The 18,968-nt window shown below is 36.9% G+C and overlaps 2 protein-coding genes and 1 pseudogene across 2 annotated transcripts; 2 read left to right on the top strand and 1 right to left on the bottom strand.

Annotated features, from left to right (window-relative positions):
- Window positions 1-3,835: 3,835 nt before the first annotated feature.
- LOC125817614 (protein STABILIZED1) lies at window positions 3,836-7,154 on the bottom strand. Its single transcript, XM_049497163.1, has one exon. It carries the CDS (start codon window positions 7,097-7,099, stop codon window positions 4,040-4,042), a length of 3,060 nt encoding a protein of 1,019 aa, XP_049353120.1. The 5' UTR covers window positions 7,100-7,154; the 3' UTR covers window positions 3,836-4,039.
- A 2,159-nt stretch (window positions 7,155-9,313) lies between these two features.
- On the top strand, window positions 9,314-10,236 carry LOC125817621 (riboflavin synthase). The gene has a single exon (XM_049497178.1). The coding sequence runs from the start codon at window positions 9,314-9,316 to the stop codon at window positions 10,154-10,156; it is 843 nt and encodes a 280-aa protein (XP_049353135.1). The 3' UTR covers window positions 10,157-10,236.
- A 4,497-nt stretch (window positions 10,237-14,733) lies between these two features.
- Window positions 14,734-18,366, top strand: LOC125817619 (clathrin light chain 1-like; annotated as a pseudogene).
- Window positions 18,367-18,968: the final 602 nt, after the last annotated feature.

Below are 18,968 nucleotides of genomic sequence, written 5' to 3'. Positions count from 1 at the left end.
ATAATCACTATAAATATAAATCATTCAGAACATAACATGTTCACCATGTGTAAAATAAGCAGCAAAAAGAAAATGCCATTATATACTTTCAGGATCAAGCCAGAAATTTTCACTGCAGTAAGCATATAGAACAGTAACAACCAGTTCTTCATGAGAATCCAATTTTTGTTCAAAGTTTTATCAAGGGTAAACATAAAGCTGTTGGGAGTGCAATGAACGAGGTGGATAAAAATCAACAAATCGCTAAAAGTTGAGAATAATAACAGTAACCAAATGAAAGAAGAAGCTGGAAAAAGATAATCTTTTCAACTTACCAATTAACCTAGCACAGTTACTCATTTGCCAAAACCTGAACAGGGCAGCACTAACCTACCAGCAGCTGAAGTTTTGGCCAAGAGAAGTGCAAGATATGATGTCCACATCGGTGCTACCTTCCACATAATATTAATTGCAAATTATATGATTATCTGAAATGTAAAACATCATGCAGCATCTCAGAAAGTCTTATACCAGAAAACAGTTATCAGCCCTCAGTATGGTACAAGTTCAAGATGACTCAATTACCGTCTGGTACTGTTAAACCTTCTTAAATGTCAAGTAAAGCAAATTGCTGAATAATTTTCACATTGGGCATGATAAAGATGTTAATCCATCCTATTCTGCTAGAATATGAGATCTGTACCAAACAAAATTTGTCACCCTACAAGTTAAAGGAAGTTAACGAAAAAGCTTCTAATCTGAAGGGGAGATGTATAAGCAAAGAGAGATATCAGAACTATTTTATCAAATAAAATTAGGACAATATGATTGGTTGTATGAAAAGAGAAATTGAGGAAGCTGCACACGGGCTATTTGAGCCAGAGAGTTCAGAACCAATTGAACTTTGAAGGAGAGAAAAAGATAAATGGAGAGAGAATCTAACTTAGTCAGTCTGCCCAAGATTCACTCATTGTAAGGTCCAATTTGCGGAAACTAGGGCGGGGGAGAGACGTAACTGCTGGAGACTTGAAGAAAAGAATAGTCATGAGCTGTGAATTATTCAGTCACATGTAGTTACAAACTTTTGTATACTGAGAAAAAGCAAAAAGAGGGAAAAGACCAAGTTTTGACCCAAAAATAAGAAAAAGGAAAAGAGGAGATGGGGTGAGAGAGGCCAAAAACAAAGGCACACTAAATCTTCTGACAAAACCGTCAAACCTGTTCATGTTCAGTTTTCTTGAACCCTGCCACAAATGAAAATTGAGGTGTCATGAGTGGTCTTAGCTGCAACACCTGCAGCTTCCAGATTATTCAACACTAGTATCATCAGTACCCTTGCCTTAACAATCATGCATAGACTACCTTCACTGATAAAGCATAGCATACGTCAATATAATATACCGTCTCACGAAGAACAGAGTTCAGTACAATGCAATAACTCCCGTTGCCTAATCTGTTAAATTTACAAAATTTGCCATCTCTCACCCTAATCCTCAAGGGCTGCAAGCTTTTAGATTATGTTGCTTTCCGCTTCGCCAAAACCAAGTGATTTATAAGTTCCACCTAAGACAAGTTTGTTGCCCTCCCCCACTAAGGTCCCCAAGATAACAGCCATGAAGGAAATCAACACGCAGAGACAAAGCCACAACCTTAATTTTTAGGTAGCTGAGAATAAACTACTGCATTATTGTGCTTCAGCTGGAAACTATGCAACATTTACTCTTACCTGGGAAAGTTTTGAGCACTTGCTCAGGACTTACTCTAGTAAGCTGCAAATTCTGGAGTCATTTGCCTCCCTTGGGTTGGATTAGTACGTTCAGAAAGAGTCTCGTCATACCGCTGCCATATTGGATCAAAGTGTTAAAAACAACAATGATTGATTTGTGAGACTAATGTTATTCCAAGGGCACGTGTAGATCAGAGGCCTTATCCCACTTCAGCACTAAGGGTGCAGCTTAGGTCAACTAACACAAAGTTACAGTTCTCTCAACAACTGCTAGTTGTTTTCTAAAACTATTGGCTGTACTAAAGACTCAAGAAAAGTAAAAACCTTTCAGTTCTTGGATATCAAAGCTAATACCATCACCAATGGCAAAATGGTCTTGTATTTACTTGATCAATTAAGAGATCATCTTTTGACCAGCTCAACCTAACTGTTTCATTGATAAATACCTGTTGCTTCCTAAATGTCTGGTTGTGACTTGTGAGGAAAAGGATCCTATTTCAACTGACTGCCAATACAATTTTTTCATGATTGTCGCACCTACTAAGTCCCAAAAAACTGCCTTGACTGGTTCTCTTTAACAGTGCACAAAACATTCATAAGTAACACAAAATAATAAATTGTATAACGTCGGATGCTGATTTAGCTAGCAATTAATTAATCCTACCGATCTCTTCAACTTAGCTACCAAAGAAGAGAGAGGTCTAAAAGAGTAGTGGGAGATTAGAAGGTGGCTTCTTCTGATGCCAAGGTGCTACTCAAGTCAAATATGGCTCTTTAACTCATGACCTCTCACTTGGTCCCTTGCTTAGACTACTAACCTTGTTGCATGCTTGTTATCCTTTTTGACAACCTTCCTGAAGAAATCATGTCATTGCAAGGTCTATGGACTTGTCAGTCACTACGTTGTGCTAATCAGGCATGGTGATAGAATTATCAAGTGTGCCATATCTGCCAACAAAGCTTTCAGTTTGTCAGAAATCTATCAACTGCGTGGAAGGGCATAAATTCTGTAAAAATAGTTAAACTGACAGAGATAGATAACTGAGTTATCTGCTGCATAATCTAGTTCTTGTTCGTGCAAAAGCACAAGCAGCACCATTGCACCTGTGGCACTTTCCTATAGCTACATACAAAACCAATTCATAAAATGTTCAAAAAACATAGAAATCAGTTGATGAACTTGTAAATACAAAGTCAAACCATTAACCATGAACTGATACATAGCATGTGCATAAAACATTCATAAGACTAAAATGAGTTTGTGCATGCTTGACATTATCAGATGAGAATTTAAGGATAAGGAATATCAAAAGGGTATGAAATGTGATTGGCAGAAGTAAGATTATACCGGCTAATTACACGGTCGGACTAAAAAAAGAGATCCTTGTGTTTTGTCAAGAGATAAGCTGTCTCCGTCTCAGCTCTGCACTACATATGTCAATATAATAGGTATTTCCACATCCACACATAGCTTCAAAATTTGCCATGAACTTCATCAACTCAAATTTCACCAGTGAAGTGAAAAAAGTAACATACATAAAAGGTGTACGAGATTTTTGATAAAACATAGAAGGCATATGAAAAAAAGTTATACAGTACGAGATTGTAGAGGAAATACAGTAAACTCAATACAAGTACAAAAAATGCAGAAACTTCATCAGTTTCAGACTTGAAGCTTCCATTTTGCAACATCAAAACCATGACAATGTACCTCATGCATTCTTTCACGAAAAGAAAAACAAGATCTAGAAGTGAATATATACTCCTAACACTTACGAAAATAGAATTCAATAAAATACCGGGGCAGAAGTAAATGGATATTAGAGAATTAGAGCATCCTGCATACTCATTTCTTCCATAGCTTCTAGCTCTAGGATATTCTTCACCATACAAGGAGTTGGGTGCTAGCTGATTTATCCACTCTTTTGAGGATCCTACTGACTCATCCCATTAGAAAAAAGACCAGCTCTTGATTGCTCTCTTTTTCCATTTTTGTCTTTTGTTTCTTTTGTTGTCTTTGAAGTTACCCTGGAAATTACCTCGTACCAGAAAAAAAAAACTGCACAGTGAATTTTAGTTGCCAAACAAGAATATTGATTGAACCTTCTATTGAAGGGAATCATAGCACTTGTCTCTAAAAATACAAGAAGAAACATAACCTTGAGAACAATATGAGAAATGGAAAATTGCAATATTATAAGCTCACATAAGGTGACAAATACAACCAAGATCCAACCATTTGAGGTAAAATTCAAATAAGGATGTTTTAACAACTCTCCTAACCTATAAATCTCTCTAGATTATCAAGTACATAGACTCATACACTACAGCAGATTAGTTGTGGTTATTTTCAGCCAAATTCTCCTCCTTCTTTAGTGTGGCTACCACCTTCTTCAATATGCTTTCAGTTGGTTCATGAGAGTTCTCCACAGCCTTTGATGTAACTTGCCATTTTTCACCATGCTTTGGCTCTGCAGCAACACATCTCTTCAGCACATCGCTCCTCTGCTCTTCTGCTCCATGCTGCTGTTCAAATTTGAAATACAATGCCCAGAAATCACCAATATCTGGCGCAAGCGTCACTGCCCTGTTGAACCAATTTCTTGCTTTGTCTACTTTCCTCTCCTGCCAAAACAGCTTAGCCACAGCAGCAATAACATGAGGATCATGATCACACTTCTTTAAAGCGTCAGAGCTCTTGGTTTTTCTTTGAGGTCGAGGCGCCATCTCAATTGAAGCAGCCCATAGAATGCCACTGTTGGGGCACTCCTGCAATGCTTTAGCCATCAGAACATCAGCTTCCCTTTTGTAGCCATGCCTAGCTTCAGCCCGCACAGCTGCAAGCCATAGCTCAGGGTTTTGAGGATTCCTCTTCCTGGCCATAGTAAGAACTGCTCGAGCTTTGCTTAGCCCATTCATTTTCTCCTCTAGAGACGCAAGGGATAGCCAAAGGGGTATACAATTGGGGCAATTCTTAATGCCAGATTCAAATGCATCCTTCGCCTTGTTAGAATTACCAAGTCTTTCTTCCAACTGTCCCAGCATCAACCAAAGTTTGAAAAATGAGGGGAAGCGCCTCAATGCTTCATCCAGTAATCTCCTCTCCTCATCCACATTTCCAAGTTCTCTCTCCACAATGACTGACTTCATCCAAACCCGTTCCAAGCCTCCCCTTTCACGTGCCTTAGCAAGAAGCTTCCTTGCCCTCTCTGTCTCACAGTTCTCAAACTCGAGCTTGAAAGCAGCAAGCCATATCTCCTCAGAATCAGGAATTGCAGCAAATGCTTCCTCCAGAATTGCTCGAGCAGCAGGAACATCACCAGCCAGCCACTTCTCTTTGGCACCCATCAACCATAAAACCTCAGCCTTTGGAATGTAGGTAACTGCCTTTCGAAGCAGTGCATCAAGCGATTCCCTGGTACCATGACTTTTCTCGAGCTGTGCAGCTTTAAGCCAGATACTTTTCTTAGTTCTAAATACAGTAAGAGCATGTGCATAAATGTATTTCGCTGTTTCAATAGAACCCCTTTTCTTGCACTCCTCAGCATCAGCAACCCAGGTCCTCTTCCTATCTTCTTCCTCAACACCAACCCCAACAGTGTTGTTTATTATAGCTTGGCAAGTCCCAAGAGAACCGGCTCTTTCACATCCTTCAGCCTCCTTCATCCAAGCCTCCCTGTCAATCTCCAAACCTTCTCTCTGCAAAGCCCTTATTGCTCTTTCAATAATTTTCCCAACTGAAGCAGTATTCCCATCAGCTTCTTCAAGCCTAGCTGCAGTGATCCAGATGGCAGGCTCTTTAGGCAGCTTTTCTCTAGCCTTGTTAAGTACCTTCTTAGCATTATCATAAGTTTCCAACTTAGCAAGAGCAAGCCACAGCTCCACATGCAATGGACAGCATTCCACAGCCCTCTGAAGCAAAAGTCTAGCATCTTCTTCATTGGCCAACTCCACAACAGCTTTCCACAACCTCACTGAATCAGGGATATGCTCTAGACCTTTCCTCAACACACGGCTCTTGTTTGCTGTATCATCCTCCAACTTTGAAGCCTGCATCCACAACTTGACTGAATTAGGATTTGCCTTAACACCTTGAGCAATCACTGCCTTAGCCTCAAGGGGGCTCGCCAAACGGCACGCCTCCAACCAAACATCCTCATTCTTAGGACACTCTTCACACCCTTTCTTTATCAACTGTCTTGCTACCTGCATCTTCCCTGCAACCTCCTCCAGTCTAGCAGCTGCTATCCAACCAGGAGGATGCTTTGGATTCGTCTGAGTAACCGACTTAAGCAACAATCTAGCCTTCTTTATATCGGAAATCTCAGCATCACTAGTGATCTTCATACTCTTCAAATCAGTCAAGTATCCCTTAGGATCCACGACGGTTTGCCCAGTAACAGAATCCAAAATCCTATCCAACCTCACTGACAACACAGTTCCTCTCCCTTCACCCACCGCAGTCAAATCTGCAACTGGCGTCTGTGAAGAGGGCGTCTCCATGCCACCAACCATCCTGCTCCTCGGATCCAATGCAGATACATGCTCTTTTTCTTGCCTAGCCTTCTCCAAAAGAGTATCAGGTACAGGCACAAAACTCTCAAACCTCTTCTTCTTGTTTCGTAACGAATAATCCCCTATTTCAGGTATACTGTCCCACTCATCACTTGACAATGTATACAATTTCCTCTTCAAATCAGCAAATTGTTCAGTAATTTTCGGATTCGAAGCTCGATACTTCTCAATTTCTTGCTTTAACCTAGCTTCTCTCCTATCTTTCCTTCTAGAATCCATCCTCTGATCAATAGATTCCCAAATCGCATCAGCTTCTTTATCATCTTCATCATACTCAGCAGACGCAAACAACCCCACATCATTACCTTCAAATTCATCAAATTTTTGATTCTCATCATACCCCTTTTCCTCCGCATCATCCTCCTCATCTTCCTCCCCTGCACCCTTGCCACGTCCACGTCCAACTCCAGTTGCCGGTGCACCACCAACAGCTGAACGATCAGGTAGGTCAGGAGCAGCACGAGCCGGACCAATATCAGAACGGGTCGTGAAACCCGTAGCACCACGACCCAACCCAGCAACATAATTCGGAGGAGGTCTCGTGTTAAGAAATTCGAGCCGGGCTTTCGGTGCCCCGGGAGCTTGCATACCTCCGAAAAGAGGAACGTGCAGGGTTAGAGTGGAATTAGGGGAAATCCCTAGATCGGATAACGGTGCTTCCGCATCGAGCAGACGCCGGCAGGATGAATAGAGTCGTTGTTGAGTGATTGGGATATGGAACTTTTGATGGATTTCTAGGGTTAGGGTTTGAAGAGAAGTTACAAAAGGGTTAATTTCTAGGGTTAGGGTTTTGTGATTCGGAAGATTGATGAACACCATGACTATTCGTTGTTGAGCAAAATCCTTGACAGCTGAAAAAACAGAACAATTTCACCTTTTTTTTGGATCAGGCAGTCGGTGCAAATTCATTTCTGTAGTGTACTAAAATATCATAACAGAGTTTTTAGGCTTACTACACAACACACTAAACTCGTAAAAAAAATTATTCAGATATTTGAGTCTTAATTTAATTATTTATAATTAAGTTAATTATGTAATATATGATTATTCTTTTCAACTATATGTATTTTTTACCTTAATTAATAAATGGTAAAAATTCAGATATTTTTAATTTGAGTTTAATGTATATAATTAAAATAAGGGGAACTTTCACATATAGCCACTTAAAATAGCTTAATTACGCTCCATAGCTATAATTTGTTAATTATGATTCGTAACTATATGTTATAGGAAGGAGAGTGGCGAGCGAGATTGGGAGAGGGAGGAGAGAGGCGAGCGAGGTGAATTATATATGTATATCGGTTAGACAATTACATATGTATTCGTATATCTGGCGAGCGAGATTGGAAGAGGGAGAGAGAGGCGACCGAGATCGGGAGAGGGAGGAGAGAGGCGAGGGAGGGAGGGAAATAATGTGTATAATTCGCATCTCATTTGTATAATTCGCGCGTTTTTGTATAATTGAATAATACAAAGTCTGGAACTATACAAATATGACAAAACTCAAAACAACGAATTGATACAAACATAAACATATGAACTTTAAACGGTTATACAAATTATATTATACAAATTACATTATATAAATTATATTATACAAAATCCAAAAACTACACATTTATACAAACTTTTAAAAGTTATACCAAAAAAAGATTGAATGTATATGGTGATAAAACTGAAAAACCAAAGGAAATCATTGTGTCATATACTAATACAAATTATCGTATACAAACACAAATCAAATAAAGAATTGTTAGTTGTAAATTATACAAATGTGGCTAATTATACAAACTCGAATTCAGCCCACGTAATTAATGGTTAATGTTAGTCGCGAGTGGTAATTATAGCAAACTATAGCTATGATGAATAATTCAGTAGTATAAGTTTGTTTAACTGCGTAATTTTTCCTTAAAATAAATGATATATATATTAGGTGATTAACTTAACTATCTAATAGGTGAATGAAAATATACACAAATATTTCTTTTTCGAAATATGAATTAAAAATGTCTATCTAAAATATTTTATTAAGAATTGAGGTGTCTAAGCGGTTGTTTGATTGAATGTATTAGCAAATACAATTCATGCATTAATTTTGTGTATTAGTAATACCTTGTTTGGTTTACCTTTTTCATGCTACATTAGTTATACACTCTATTGTGTATTGGGGAGTGTATTACTAATATCATGAATTTTTAGATATAAATAATGCAAAGGGATTTAATGCATGCATTGGCATAGCTAAAAACTCAATTACCCCTCTAAACTCCTTTTACATTTTTTCCACAATAATTGTCAAGGATATTTTTGTAAATAATTTTTTTTATACAATGCATGTTATTTTTAATACATCAAACCAAACAATGCATGAGCATTACTAATACATACATTATTAATGCAAATATTACCAATACACTCTATTTAACATTATTTTTATATACTCTACCAAACGATCCCTAAGTGAAATTTCTCGATAAATTTAAAGGCTCACTATGAATTGCGTCGAGGTTTTACTACTATGAGTTACAACAAGTTATATTTTAATGAAAAATGTTCAAATATGCTATCGAATTTTGAGAAAAATGTTCATCTATGTCTTTTGTTAATTGTTTAGCTCATCTATGTCATTTTCGTTTGATAAAAAACTCATTCATGCCATTATTTGTTATTTGAAAACAATTCCGATTTTGCAAAATTATTTCTTACACATGGTCAATTACAATTCGGTCACGTCATTAATTATATTATTTTTAAAAAAGAAAAATATTCAAATACTTCATCAAAATTTGAGAAAAGATTCATCTATGTTATTCGTTGAAATAATGACATGAATAAATCTTTTCTAAAACAAAAATAACATAACTGAGACAATTTTTTAGTGAATGACATAAATAATTCTTTTGTCAAAAGTTAGATTGCTCATTTAATTTATATCATTAGGGAAAATAGAGCTGTAATAAAATCTGGAAAAATGTCAAACCCCATTGGAAGTTCCGAAAACTTAGCACTTCAGCAGAGAACCAGAAAGAGCCGATGGCGACAATTTCATTCTCATTTGCTTCTCCTTCCAAGCACTTAAACCCTTCGATCTCCCCCAAAAACTCTACCATTTTCAATCTACTACCAACTCCATCGAATTCCCAGCTCAAAAGAGCCTTCTTTCTCAAATCTCCTTCAATTTCTCCCATCTTTTTCAGGCCTCTAAAGCCCCAACAATGTCGTACTTCTTCCACTCCAATCACTTCCCTTTTTACCGGCATAGTTGAAGAAATGGGTCAAATTAAACAACTGGGTTACGATAAACCCGACAGTTTCACCATGAAAATCCAAGCAAAACTCATTCTTGAAGATATCAATCTCGGCGACAGCATTTCCGTCAACGGAACTTGTTTAACAGTAGCTGATTTCGATACCCAGAATTTGGAATTCAGTGTTGGGTTAGCTCCGGAGACACTAAGGAAGACTTCTTTGATCGAATTGGAACAAGGGTCTTTGGTGAATCTGGAGAGGGCTTTGAGGCCTACTACTAGAATGGGGGGTCATTTTGTGCAGGGACATGTTGATGGGACTGGTGAGATTGTTGAGCTCAAAACTGAAGGGGATTCTTTGTGGGTGAAGGTGAAGACTGCTAAAGAGCTTTTGAGGTACATTGTGCCAAAAGGATTCATTGCTGTGGATGGGACTAGTTTGACTGTTGTTGACGTGGTTGATGAAGAAGGCTGTTTTAACTTCATGTTGGTGGCGTACACGCAGCAGAATGTGGTGATTCCATTGAAGAAAGTGGGGCAGAAGGTTAACCTTGAGGTGGATATATTGGGAAAGTATGTGGAGAGGCTTCTTAGTAGCGGCTTTGTGGATTCCATCAAATCTTCATGAAAAGGTTGTTTCTTTGTGCTTCATTTCATCTTTGTAACTTGCTTTGACAGAATTTTGTATCTTGAATTTCAGAGATGTTGTTCCCAATTCTCTCTAGGTGTATTTCGAGATAATGTTTCAACGAAATAGAATAAACTATATCACCGTGACTCGGGCTTGAGTCAAAGCAAAATTATCTGAATCCTTACACTTGCATTTAGTAATATCAGTAGCACACAATCAATGTGGCAAAAACTCGAGCAGCAACTATGAAGACCTATTTTATGCTTGATTGTACTAATGTGTTAATCTTCCTGGTTTCACATAGTGTAAACATCAATGAAAAGCGGACGCCAATATTTAGTTGCATACAAGTTTTTTTAGTATTAAAGAGTTGTGAATTCTTGTTCAGGATTAAGGTTGCTCATGCTGTCTTTTAGTTTTTTTTGTTGGGCAATGCGAAGGGTTATTGGTCACACTGCTAGCAGGTTAATTTAATTGATATTTTTTTGATCGATCGAGATTATGATTGCATTGCTAGCTGGTTTCAATCATCATTTGTCTCAATTAAGTTGTTTCCATCTAAGCTACTTTCTCTTTATAGCAGTTCCACCTAACCGTAAACATGTGGAAGAATGAACTCTGACATGTTGAATTGTGTCCAAATACTCTGAACATTACAGAAATTTGGAAAGAAAATCCAAAGTTGTGTGATTTGTTGGTGTCAAACATGTCCTACACCTGTATAAGTATTAGGCTAGTTACTGCTGCAAGAAGATAGAGTTGGTTACATATTAGCAGCTGAGCTTTTCTGTAACTTTTACCATATTTGAAGCTTCACTTCTCTCCTTTTCCTTGTGGTTTTTGATTATTTTTTTTCTGTAAAAGAATTTGGCCCAATAGGGGGAAGACTCGGTCTTAAATGTGTTCTCATGATTCAGTGAACAATCACAAAATGTGTTTGCTAATATATGGTTTTGAGAATTAAGAGTTTTTATATCTTTGAATATCCATGATCTCCAGACTTTCCATCTTTCATATTCTTGGGATGTTCATCTACAATTTCTCTTATATAAAAAGCCATAGTTGAGATGCTTGAACAGCTTGTTTCACCGCCATGGCTGTATGGCAATTCACGTTCCTACTAACGAGTTTTGCTTGTACATGTGTTACCAATTCTTACACTCTTTGAAAATCCCATTTCTGAAACTTCTATGTACTCCAAAACATCTCCAAGCTCCTCAGTCCTCACTCCTCCTGTTCCTATAGTCTCTGTGGTGCGGTGTATATCTTCCTGAAATTAGGAAATTGACAGATTAAAACTGGCTGTGGTTGGCTCCTTCATTACCATATATGTAAAACTGGTTAGTTGCGCTTTCTACGGTCTTTTTTCTTTCTTTTATTTTAAGTTATTGCTTATCTATTCGACATAAGGGTCATTTGTATTTTAAGTTGCTGCTTGCCTTCTCTCCTGATAGTTTGATCATGTTTCAAATTTTATGAGGTCAAGACTGGTAAAATCCAAAAGTTCCATTTTTCCAGTAGTTTAGTTCTGTTCTCCCAGCTTTTTGGGAATTATGATTGTTGGGACATGGCCTCTAAGAGATGTTCAGCATTATCTTCCATTTGAATTGCTCAGCAACTAGCGTCAGATGGCCTAACAGTAGGTATTACATCGCGAGATGTTTGCGTTGGTGAAGAAGCAGCGAAAATCACTCAAGAAGTAAACCAATTATGACTGGATGAACCATTTCCATGTTGATAGTTATCTGTTGAAATAGTGATTCTCTCCATCTTCCCATAACTAATAGCAATAATTTGTCAAAAGATTACCAGTTGGAGCATCATCTTTTGCTCAAGCCTATACCATATGAATAAGAAATGTCAGTTATTTTTATTAACTAATCTTTACTGAACCCCAATTTTATTTTCTGTAACTCTTAGCAACCTGAATGTTTAAGCTTTAGTTGATTTTGTAATTTTAATCTAAACATTGACAGGACTCAAATGACTGAATGAGTATCATGCTAGTATTTTTCCTGATTGTTTGCTCTCCATGTTTTTCTGCTTTATTACAAGCCATCTAAAGCATATTTGATATGTCATGACACCAAAGTGGTCATTCCACTTCATCTTTCTCGGTGATTCGCATCATTATGGTATAAATGGTGAGACAAATAATCTAAAAACTATCTAATATCTCCAACCAAATGTAGGATAAAACAACCTTGTATTTTATTTTGGAATTATAATATTTTATACCTCACGCCAAACGACTACAAATATAAAGATAAAAGTTGTATTCGAGCAAGATCTTAGTTGTTTTCTCATCATTATAGGTAGGGATGCACAAAACCGAACCGAAAATCAAATCAAGAAAAAAAACCCGACTAATAGTTTGGTTTGGTATTGAAAAAAAAAACCCGACTATACTTGGGTTGGTTTGGTTTTAACATAAAAAAGTTAACATGAAACTAAACCAACCCGACATTATATATATAATTTATAAAATTTATTTTATATATAAAAGTATGATGTAATTTCTAAATATTACTTATACGTTTTCATAAATTTTATCTTTTAACATATATTTTCAAGTTTTTTAGACTTAAATTTTGAATGGTTCAATAAACGTTATAGTCCATAGACATTAGTCACTCTAATAAAGCTCAATTCAAAATCAAATCAATACTAATGCTAAAAAATAATAATTAATTCAACACTAAGAATGACAATTATGTTAAATATTTGTTCTTTGGTTTTACATTGATTTAGACATTTAAAATAATTAACCAAATTATATTTATTAATACTTATTAGACTTATTTTAGCACAATTTAGTACTTTTAAATTATGATCATGTTCATTATGACTTATCAATTTGCAATATTTATTTTATACGATTTCATTATTATTTTTAATGAATATTTTAGTGTCATCACTCATCTCATATTTTGTGTTATTTTCTTAAAAACACCTTAGACATTTATATTTTGATTGGACTAAAGAAATATTTGGAACACAGGTTAATTCATTACTTCTCATTTTCCTTCTCCGGATGCATCTCTCAATTTCTTTTCTAAGGAGATAACTATGGAAAAGGCTAACCAACAGAAAGATGCACAAGTTTGACATGTCAATGATGAATCTGCAGGCTTTAGGAAGCACTTTAGACAAAGCAAATATATAACTTCAAAGGAATAGACACAAATGTGAAAGACTGATTAAGCACATGTCGTATTGAACCCTCAAGAGTTCCAAGCTTCCCCGTTGCCATGGATATTTGACCCATATAATTTGCAACATTCCCAGAGGAACCTGAAGGTCCAAGAGACCCTGCAAAAGTCTCAGCCAAAGACTATTTCAATGCCTCCATTCTCTGGGATAAAGCATCCTCAGTCTGTTGGGATGACTGTTATAAGTTGTTAATCGCTAATAATTGTTGTTAGGTTAAAAACTCTAACTGATTAATGAGCAGTTGCAACTAAGTGGCAAGAAATTTAAGAACTTGCAGGAAAAAAATAGTCAATAATCTCTTCTCATCACCTTTAACCCTTGAAAAGAAAAAAAGAAAAAAGGAAGGAATAAAATGTCCAATGGATATTATAATGTACCTAGTTTTGTAAAAGAGAAGATAAGGGTGGATGGAGAGGTCTGACTAAAGCAAGACCATCGGAGAAATGGAAACATTAAGAGCTGTTTATTTTACTGACAAGAACAACAATACAAAGATGATAAATAGGAGTTGCAAGCATGTTGAAATAAGAGCATTGCATACAAAAGTAGATCTTCACCATAGTGTGCCAAGATTCGATCAACTATTATGCGAAGTTCAGCATCACCAGCATGAGAATTAATCAATTATTCTGAATTCAAGGGTATTCCATAGTATATATAAAGGAATAAAGACCATCAAAAAGCTGACAATTCACTACCCAACAGAGCAACAATTATTGATGACTAATCTAAAAGTTTCTTTCATGGTTTAAGCTTCTCCTCCATGAAAACATACAACCAAGGAGGAGGGAAATTGCTACAGGATGGTGCAGCCTAAGCAAGAGGCATAGAGAGGATATAAATCGCCTCTTAGTGGATCTAGTTTCACATCACAGCTATGGAGCCTTATAATGCTCCTTGGTTAAAATTTATGCCGAGTGAGACAAAAGTTATCTAGCTTATGCCGAATGAATTAGGTAATTTGTGGTGCTGCTTCAAAGGACTTGTCTTACTATATGCCAAATTCTCAAAAGGGATTATAGAAAAATGAACAAAGAAATAAAAATTTATGCCAAGTTGAACAAAAAACTTTTGAACATATTATTTATTAACCAAATGAATTTTAGTTTGTACAAATTCAATTTAATCCACTCGTTGTACAAACCCAATGTATAATCAATCCTCACTATACTACTAGCAAAAAGTAAATAGCTTTTTTCACAACCTATTAGATTGTGTAAAGTAAATAGCTTTTTTTTTTTTTTTTTAATATATCGTATTATATTTGTATTATATTATTTTAATGAATATAATGTTATATATTTTTGGCTCAAAAATAAATTTGGCAGAGCTACAAGTGGACAGAAAAAAAAGACTTTTTCCACAGTGCGACCGCTCTGTTCGTTAGCAACATGCATTTTTCATTTGCATATCCAAATACAACCACATTTTCACTGGGGACCTTTTCAAACACTTCGCAACAAATATGGAGAATTTCGAACAAACCTACGCCGACGGTACGGAAGAGATCCCGTCGACGGCAAGTCCTTTCGACGATCACAACTACGACGGATTCGACCATTCCCATCGTTATGAGTTCGATGTTACCTCCGCCGATGACGGCGGCGATGTTCCTCCGCCGATGCCGTCTGATATAGATGATTTTTCTGCAGGTGAACAGCCGCATTACTATCATGATAACATGCAGTCGCCGGAGAATAGTGGATTTGCTCCATCTCCTAATCGCGAGTATCAAGGTTCACCTTTTCATGAGACATTGGAGGGTAATCAAGGATCTGATGTGCAATCTAAGACATATGATCTCGGAGCTGATACGGATGGCCTTTTTTCATCCGGTACTGATGGACCGTTGCTTCCTGATCCTACCGAGATGCGTGAGGAAGGTGCTGCTTTTCGAGAATGGCGTCGGTAAGTTTTACAATGTGTATGCTTAATTGTGTTTCTTTTGGCTTCATTTATGCTGAATTATGTTTGAGCTTTTTTCAATTTGTTTTTTAGATTTGTGCTTGACGTTAATTGCCTTAATCTGGCTTTTGTTGAGTACTTGTATGGCAAATATATGACCTTAGCTCTTAGTGGAATTAATGAATCAAGAGTCAAATGTACTCATACTTTATGTTACAATGCACGGAAAGTGGCGGATCCAGTATTTGAGTGGTCAAGGACTTGGAGGGTATGTATATTGAGAAGTGTTTAATTAAGTTCCTTAAAATGATAATGTAAAAGGTAATATAGGTAAGTCTATTTATTAACATTGATTGTTATCCTAGATAAAATGGTAAACAACCTAATATAACAGGTTAAATTACATTGATGGAGTAAAAAAATCATAACACTATCCGTGTAAGTAACATAAATCCTTTGAATATATGTATTTAGAACAAAAGCTCCACCCGCAGCTATGCACCTGATTTTCCTAGAAGGTGCTGTCGGGTCGTTAGAAACCCAACATTCTAAGTGTCGTAAAAGCACACAGTGTACAAAGTCCCATTTTCATTAGCTGCACTTACTCTGGAATATCCTAACATGTAGAATTTGGATAATGCAACTGCATCTTCTCTCACTGTTGATATGCGCCAGGATCACCACTAGTTCAAGTTTGCTAGTGCATTACACAAAAAAAATATGGTGGCCACACTTTGTATTTTATTCTGATACAATATAGTGAGCATGCATCTATTATTCGTTTAGGAGCTATATCATCCTTGAAGATGCGTAACGATGAGGATTTATTTGATTTTATGAGTTCAGAGGAACTAGACTAGGTAATTAATGCTACTCACAGTGCGATAGATTGCGATCAATAATTAAGCTTGTTCTGCATCTTCATGGATTTAAAGGCTTCATTCAAAATCTCAAACACTAGAGCAATGGTCTGCTGATTTATACCAAGATAACAACTTGAAATGATGATTGTGTTATTTTATTGGATATAAGAGAAAAAATTACACTGGCAGTTATTTGACTTTGTCATTTCGAAATTTAGACTGCAGAATGTGTTGTTTCGTGAATAAAACTCATCTTAGATTCAAGCAATGGTGTCCTAGAGATAAATTAGAAAGGAGGCATCAAGAGTAATTCGATTTGTGCCAACTCCTTTCAGTTCAGAGGTTAAAACACAGAATCATTCTGAGACTTGCTGGATGGTATCTGCAATGATTACCATAATTGAGTTTCTACACTGCACGATACAAAAACAAAATAAGTAGCAACAGCTTTAAAACTTGCTGCTAAAAATTTCCAAGATGTCAAGTAGAGCTAATATCTTACTAGACCAAACTAATGTCATACTACTAATTTGTAGCTAGAGTTTTGCATGTCTCTGGGGCATCTTGGATCAGTCATTGTATGCAAGAAGCCAATTATTGCAATAAGACTTCTAACAGTTCATGAAAGAGGAGGGTATGAAAGTGATGTTGGTTTACTAGAGCAGAAGACTAACTTTAATCATGTATGACCTTCTGAGAAATTTAAATATCTAGCTCCCTGTGTTCAGCTCTGATTTTCTCATTGTTCCTTTTTTCTTTTTTGGCGATTCAGTGTGTGAACAAGTCTGCTTTCTTGGTTAATGTCTTACTAATGTCGTCAATGATTGTGATTGGGGGGAGGGGAGGGAGGGGGCAGATGACAACAGTCTGCTTTCTTAGTTAATGCTATTATTGTCGTCAATGATTGTGATTGAATTGTTTTGTTTCCTAAATGTCCTTTCTAGGATAATATGTACATATTTTGAACACAATCGATAGAACTGTAGGAAATTAACCTCTTTTTTTTCCAGTGAGATTTTCAACAGGTTATGAATGAAATTATCATTTTCTACAGAAAATAGTGATGTTTAACTTACTTCTACAGCTAGCACACCACATGATGTTAATTGGTTAAAATTTCTGCAGTTACTTACATAGTTGAGATATTTAGCGAGGTACTGCATTTGGAACCTTAAGGAGGTTCTGATCAAATTCAGTTTCTTATAAAGTTTATTAACATATTACACTATTTTACTTGATATACACCATCAGATGCATACTCGCGCCCAATGCTTTAACATGCATATAATGCTTGCGAAGATCGAGCATGTTTGCTATCTAATAGTGTCTCCTGTCTATTTTCTGCAGCCAAAATGCCATTTATCTTGAGGAGAAGGAGAAGAAGGAAAAGGAAATGAGGAATCAGATTATTGCTGAAGCTGAGGAGTATATACGAGCATTTTATGAAAAACGGACACTCAATTGTGAATCGACAAAAGCTAATAACCGAGAAAGGGAGAAAGTAACTGCTTGCACTCAAACCTCTTTTATGTGAAAATAGTAATTGATAGGATATGACCATCCATGTGCTTTTGTGCAGTTATACCTGGCCAACCAAGAGAAATTTCACAAAGAAGTCACAAACAATACTTTAAAGCAATTGCAGAGATTATACCCCGTGAGGTCCCTAATATTGAGAAGAGGCGAGGCAAGAAGGAGGAGGAGAAGAAGCCTTCAGTTTCAGTCATCCAGGGCCCAAAGCCTGGGAAACCCACTGACCTGTCTAGAATGCGCCAACTTTTTCTCAAGCTGAAGCAGAACCCTCCCCCACATATGCTACCTCCTCCTGAGAAAGACAAGGATGGTAAGGATGGAAAGGAAGGCAAGGATGCCAAGGATGGTAAGGTTGCCAAGGACGGAAAGGAAGGCAAGGATGCCAAGGACGGAAAGGACACCAAGGAAACGAAGGAAGGAAAGGATGCCAAAAATGAAAAGATTTCCACACCAAAGGAGGCTAAGGATGGCAAAAATGAGAAAATCGCAACACCAAAGGCGTCTAAGGATGCCAAAAATGAGAAAAGTCCCAAAGGAAAAGCAGCTAATGATGCCAAGAACGAGGAAAATGCCGCACAACAAGGATCTCCAGCTGCTGCCAGTGTTGGTACTCCAAAAGAATCAATGGTGGATACACCAACTACAGTCGCAGACGGAAATGTTGCAGAAAGTTATTCTACCTCAACTGCATAAGTTAGTTCCAATACTGCATTTTCTTTCTAGCTTAATTAGTTCTTAATTATGTTTTTCTAGAGTCATTATCATTTATTCATTCTTTATACCTTGTTGCTCTCTTTCTAGTAACAAATAAGAGCAACTGGACTTTTGAGGACATATGATCTGCAGTCAGGGGCTTTCTTCCTGATGTGTTTAGGCTTCTTTTTACTTAGTCACACGATGAATTTGTTGTTTCATTTTCCATTATACAATTGAAAGCAGCTATTATAGCAGGAATTTCAGCTTGCTATCCGTGTGCTTCGAAGCTTTTTGTTTTTATGATGTTCATTACTTCTCATTTTCCTTCTCCGGATGCATCTCTCAATTTCTTTTCTAAGGAGATAACTATGGAAAAGGCTAACCAACAGAAAGATGCACAAGTTTGACATGTCAATGATGAATCTGCAGGCTTTAGGAAGCACTTTAGACAAAGCAAATATATAACTTCAAAGGAATAGACACAAATGTGAAAGACTGATTAAGCACATGTCGTATGAACCCTCAAGAGTTCCAAGCTTCCCCGTTGCCATGGATATTTGACCCATATAATTTGCAACATTCCCAGAGGAACCTGAAGG

The sequence above is a fragment of the Solanum verrucosum genome, unplaced genomic scaffold (genome assembly GCF_900185275.1).
Source record: "Solanum verrucosum unplaced genomic scaffold, falcon-dt-bn FXZP01000280.1, whole genome shotgun sequence".
NCBI lineage: Eukaryota > Viridiplantae > Streptophyta > Magnoliopsida > Solanales > Solanaceae > Solanum > Solanum verrucosum.
This window is presented reverse-complemented; position numbering and strand designations above follow the sequence as displayed.

Coding starts and splice junctions, on each gene's coding strand:
- LOC125817621 (XM_049497178.1), top strand. CDS start 9,314: ATGGCGACAATTTCATTCTCATTTGCTTCTCCTTCCAAGCACTTAAAC.
- LOC125817614 (XM_049497163.1), bottom strand. CDS start 7,099: ATGGTGTTCATCAATCTTCCGAATCACAAAACCCTAACCCTAGAAATT.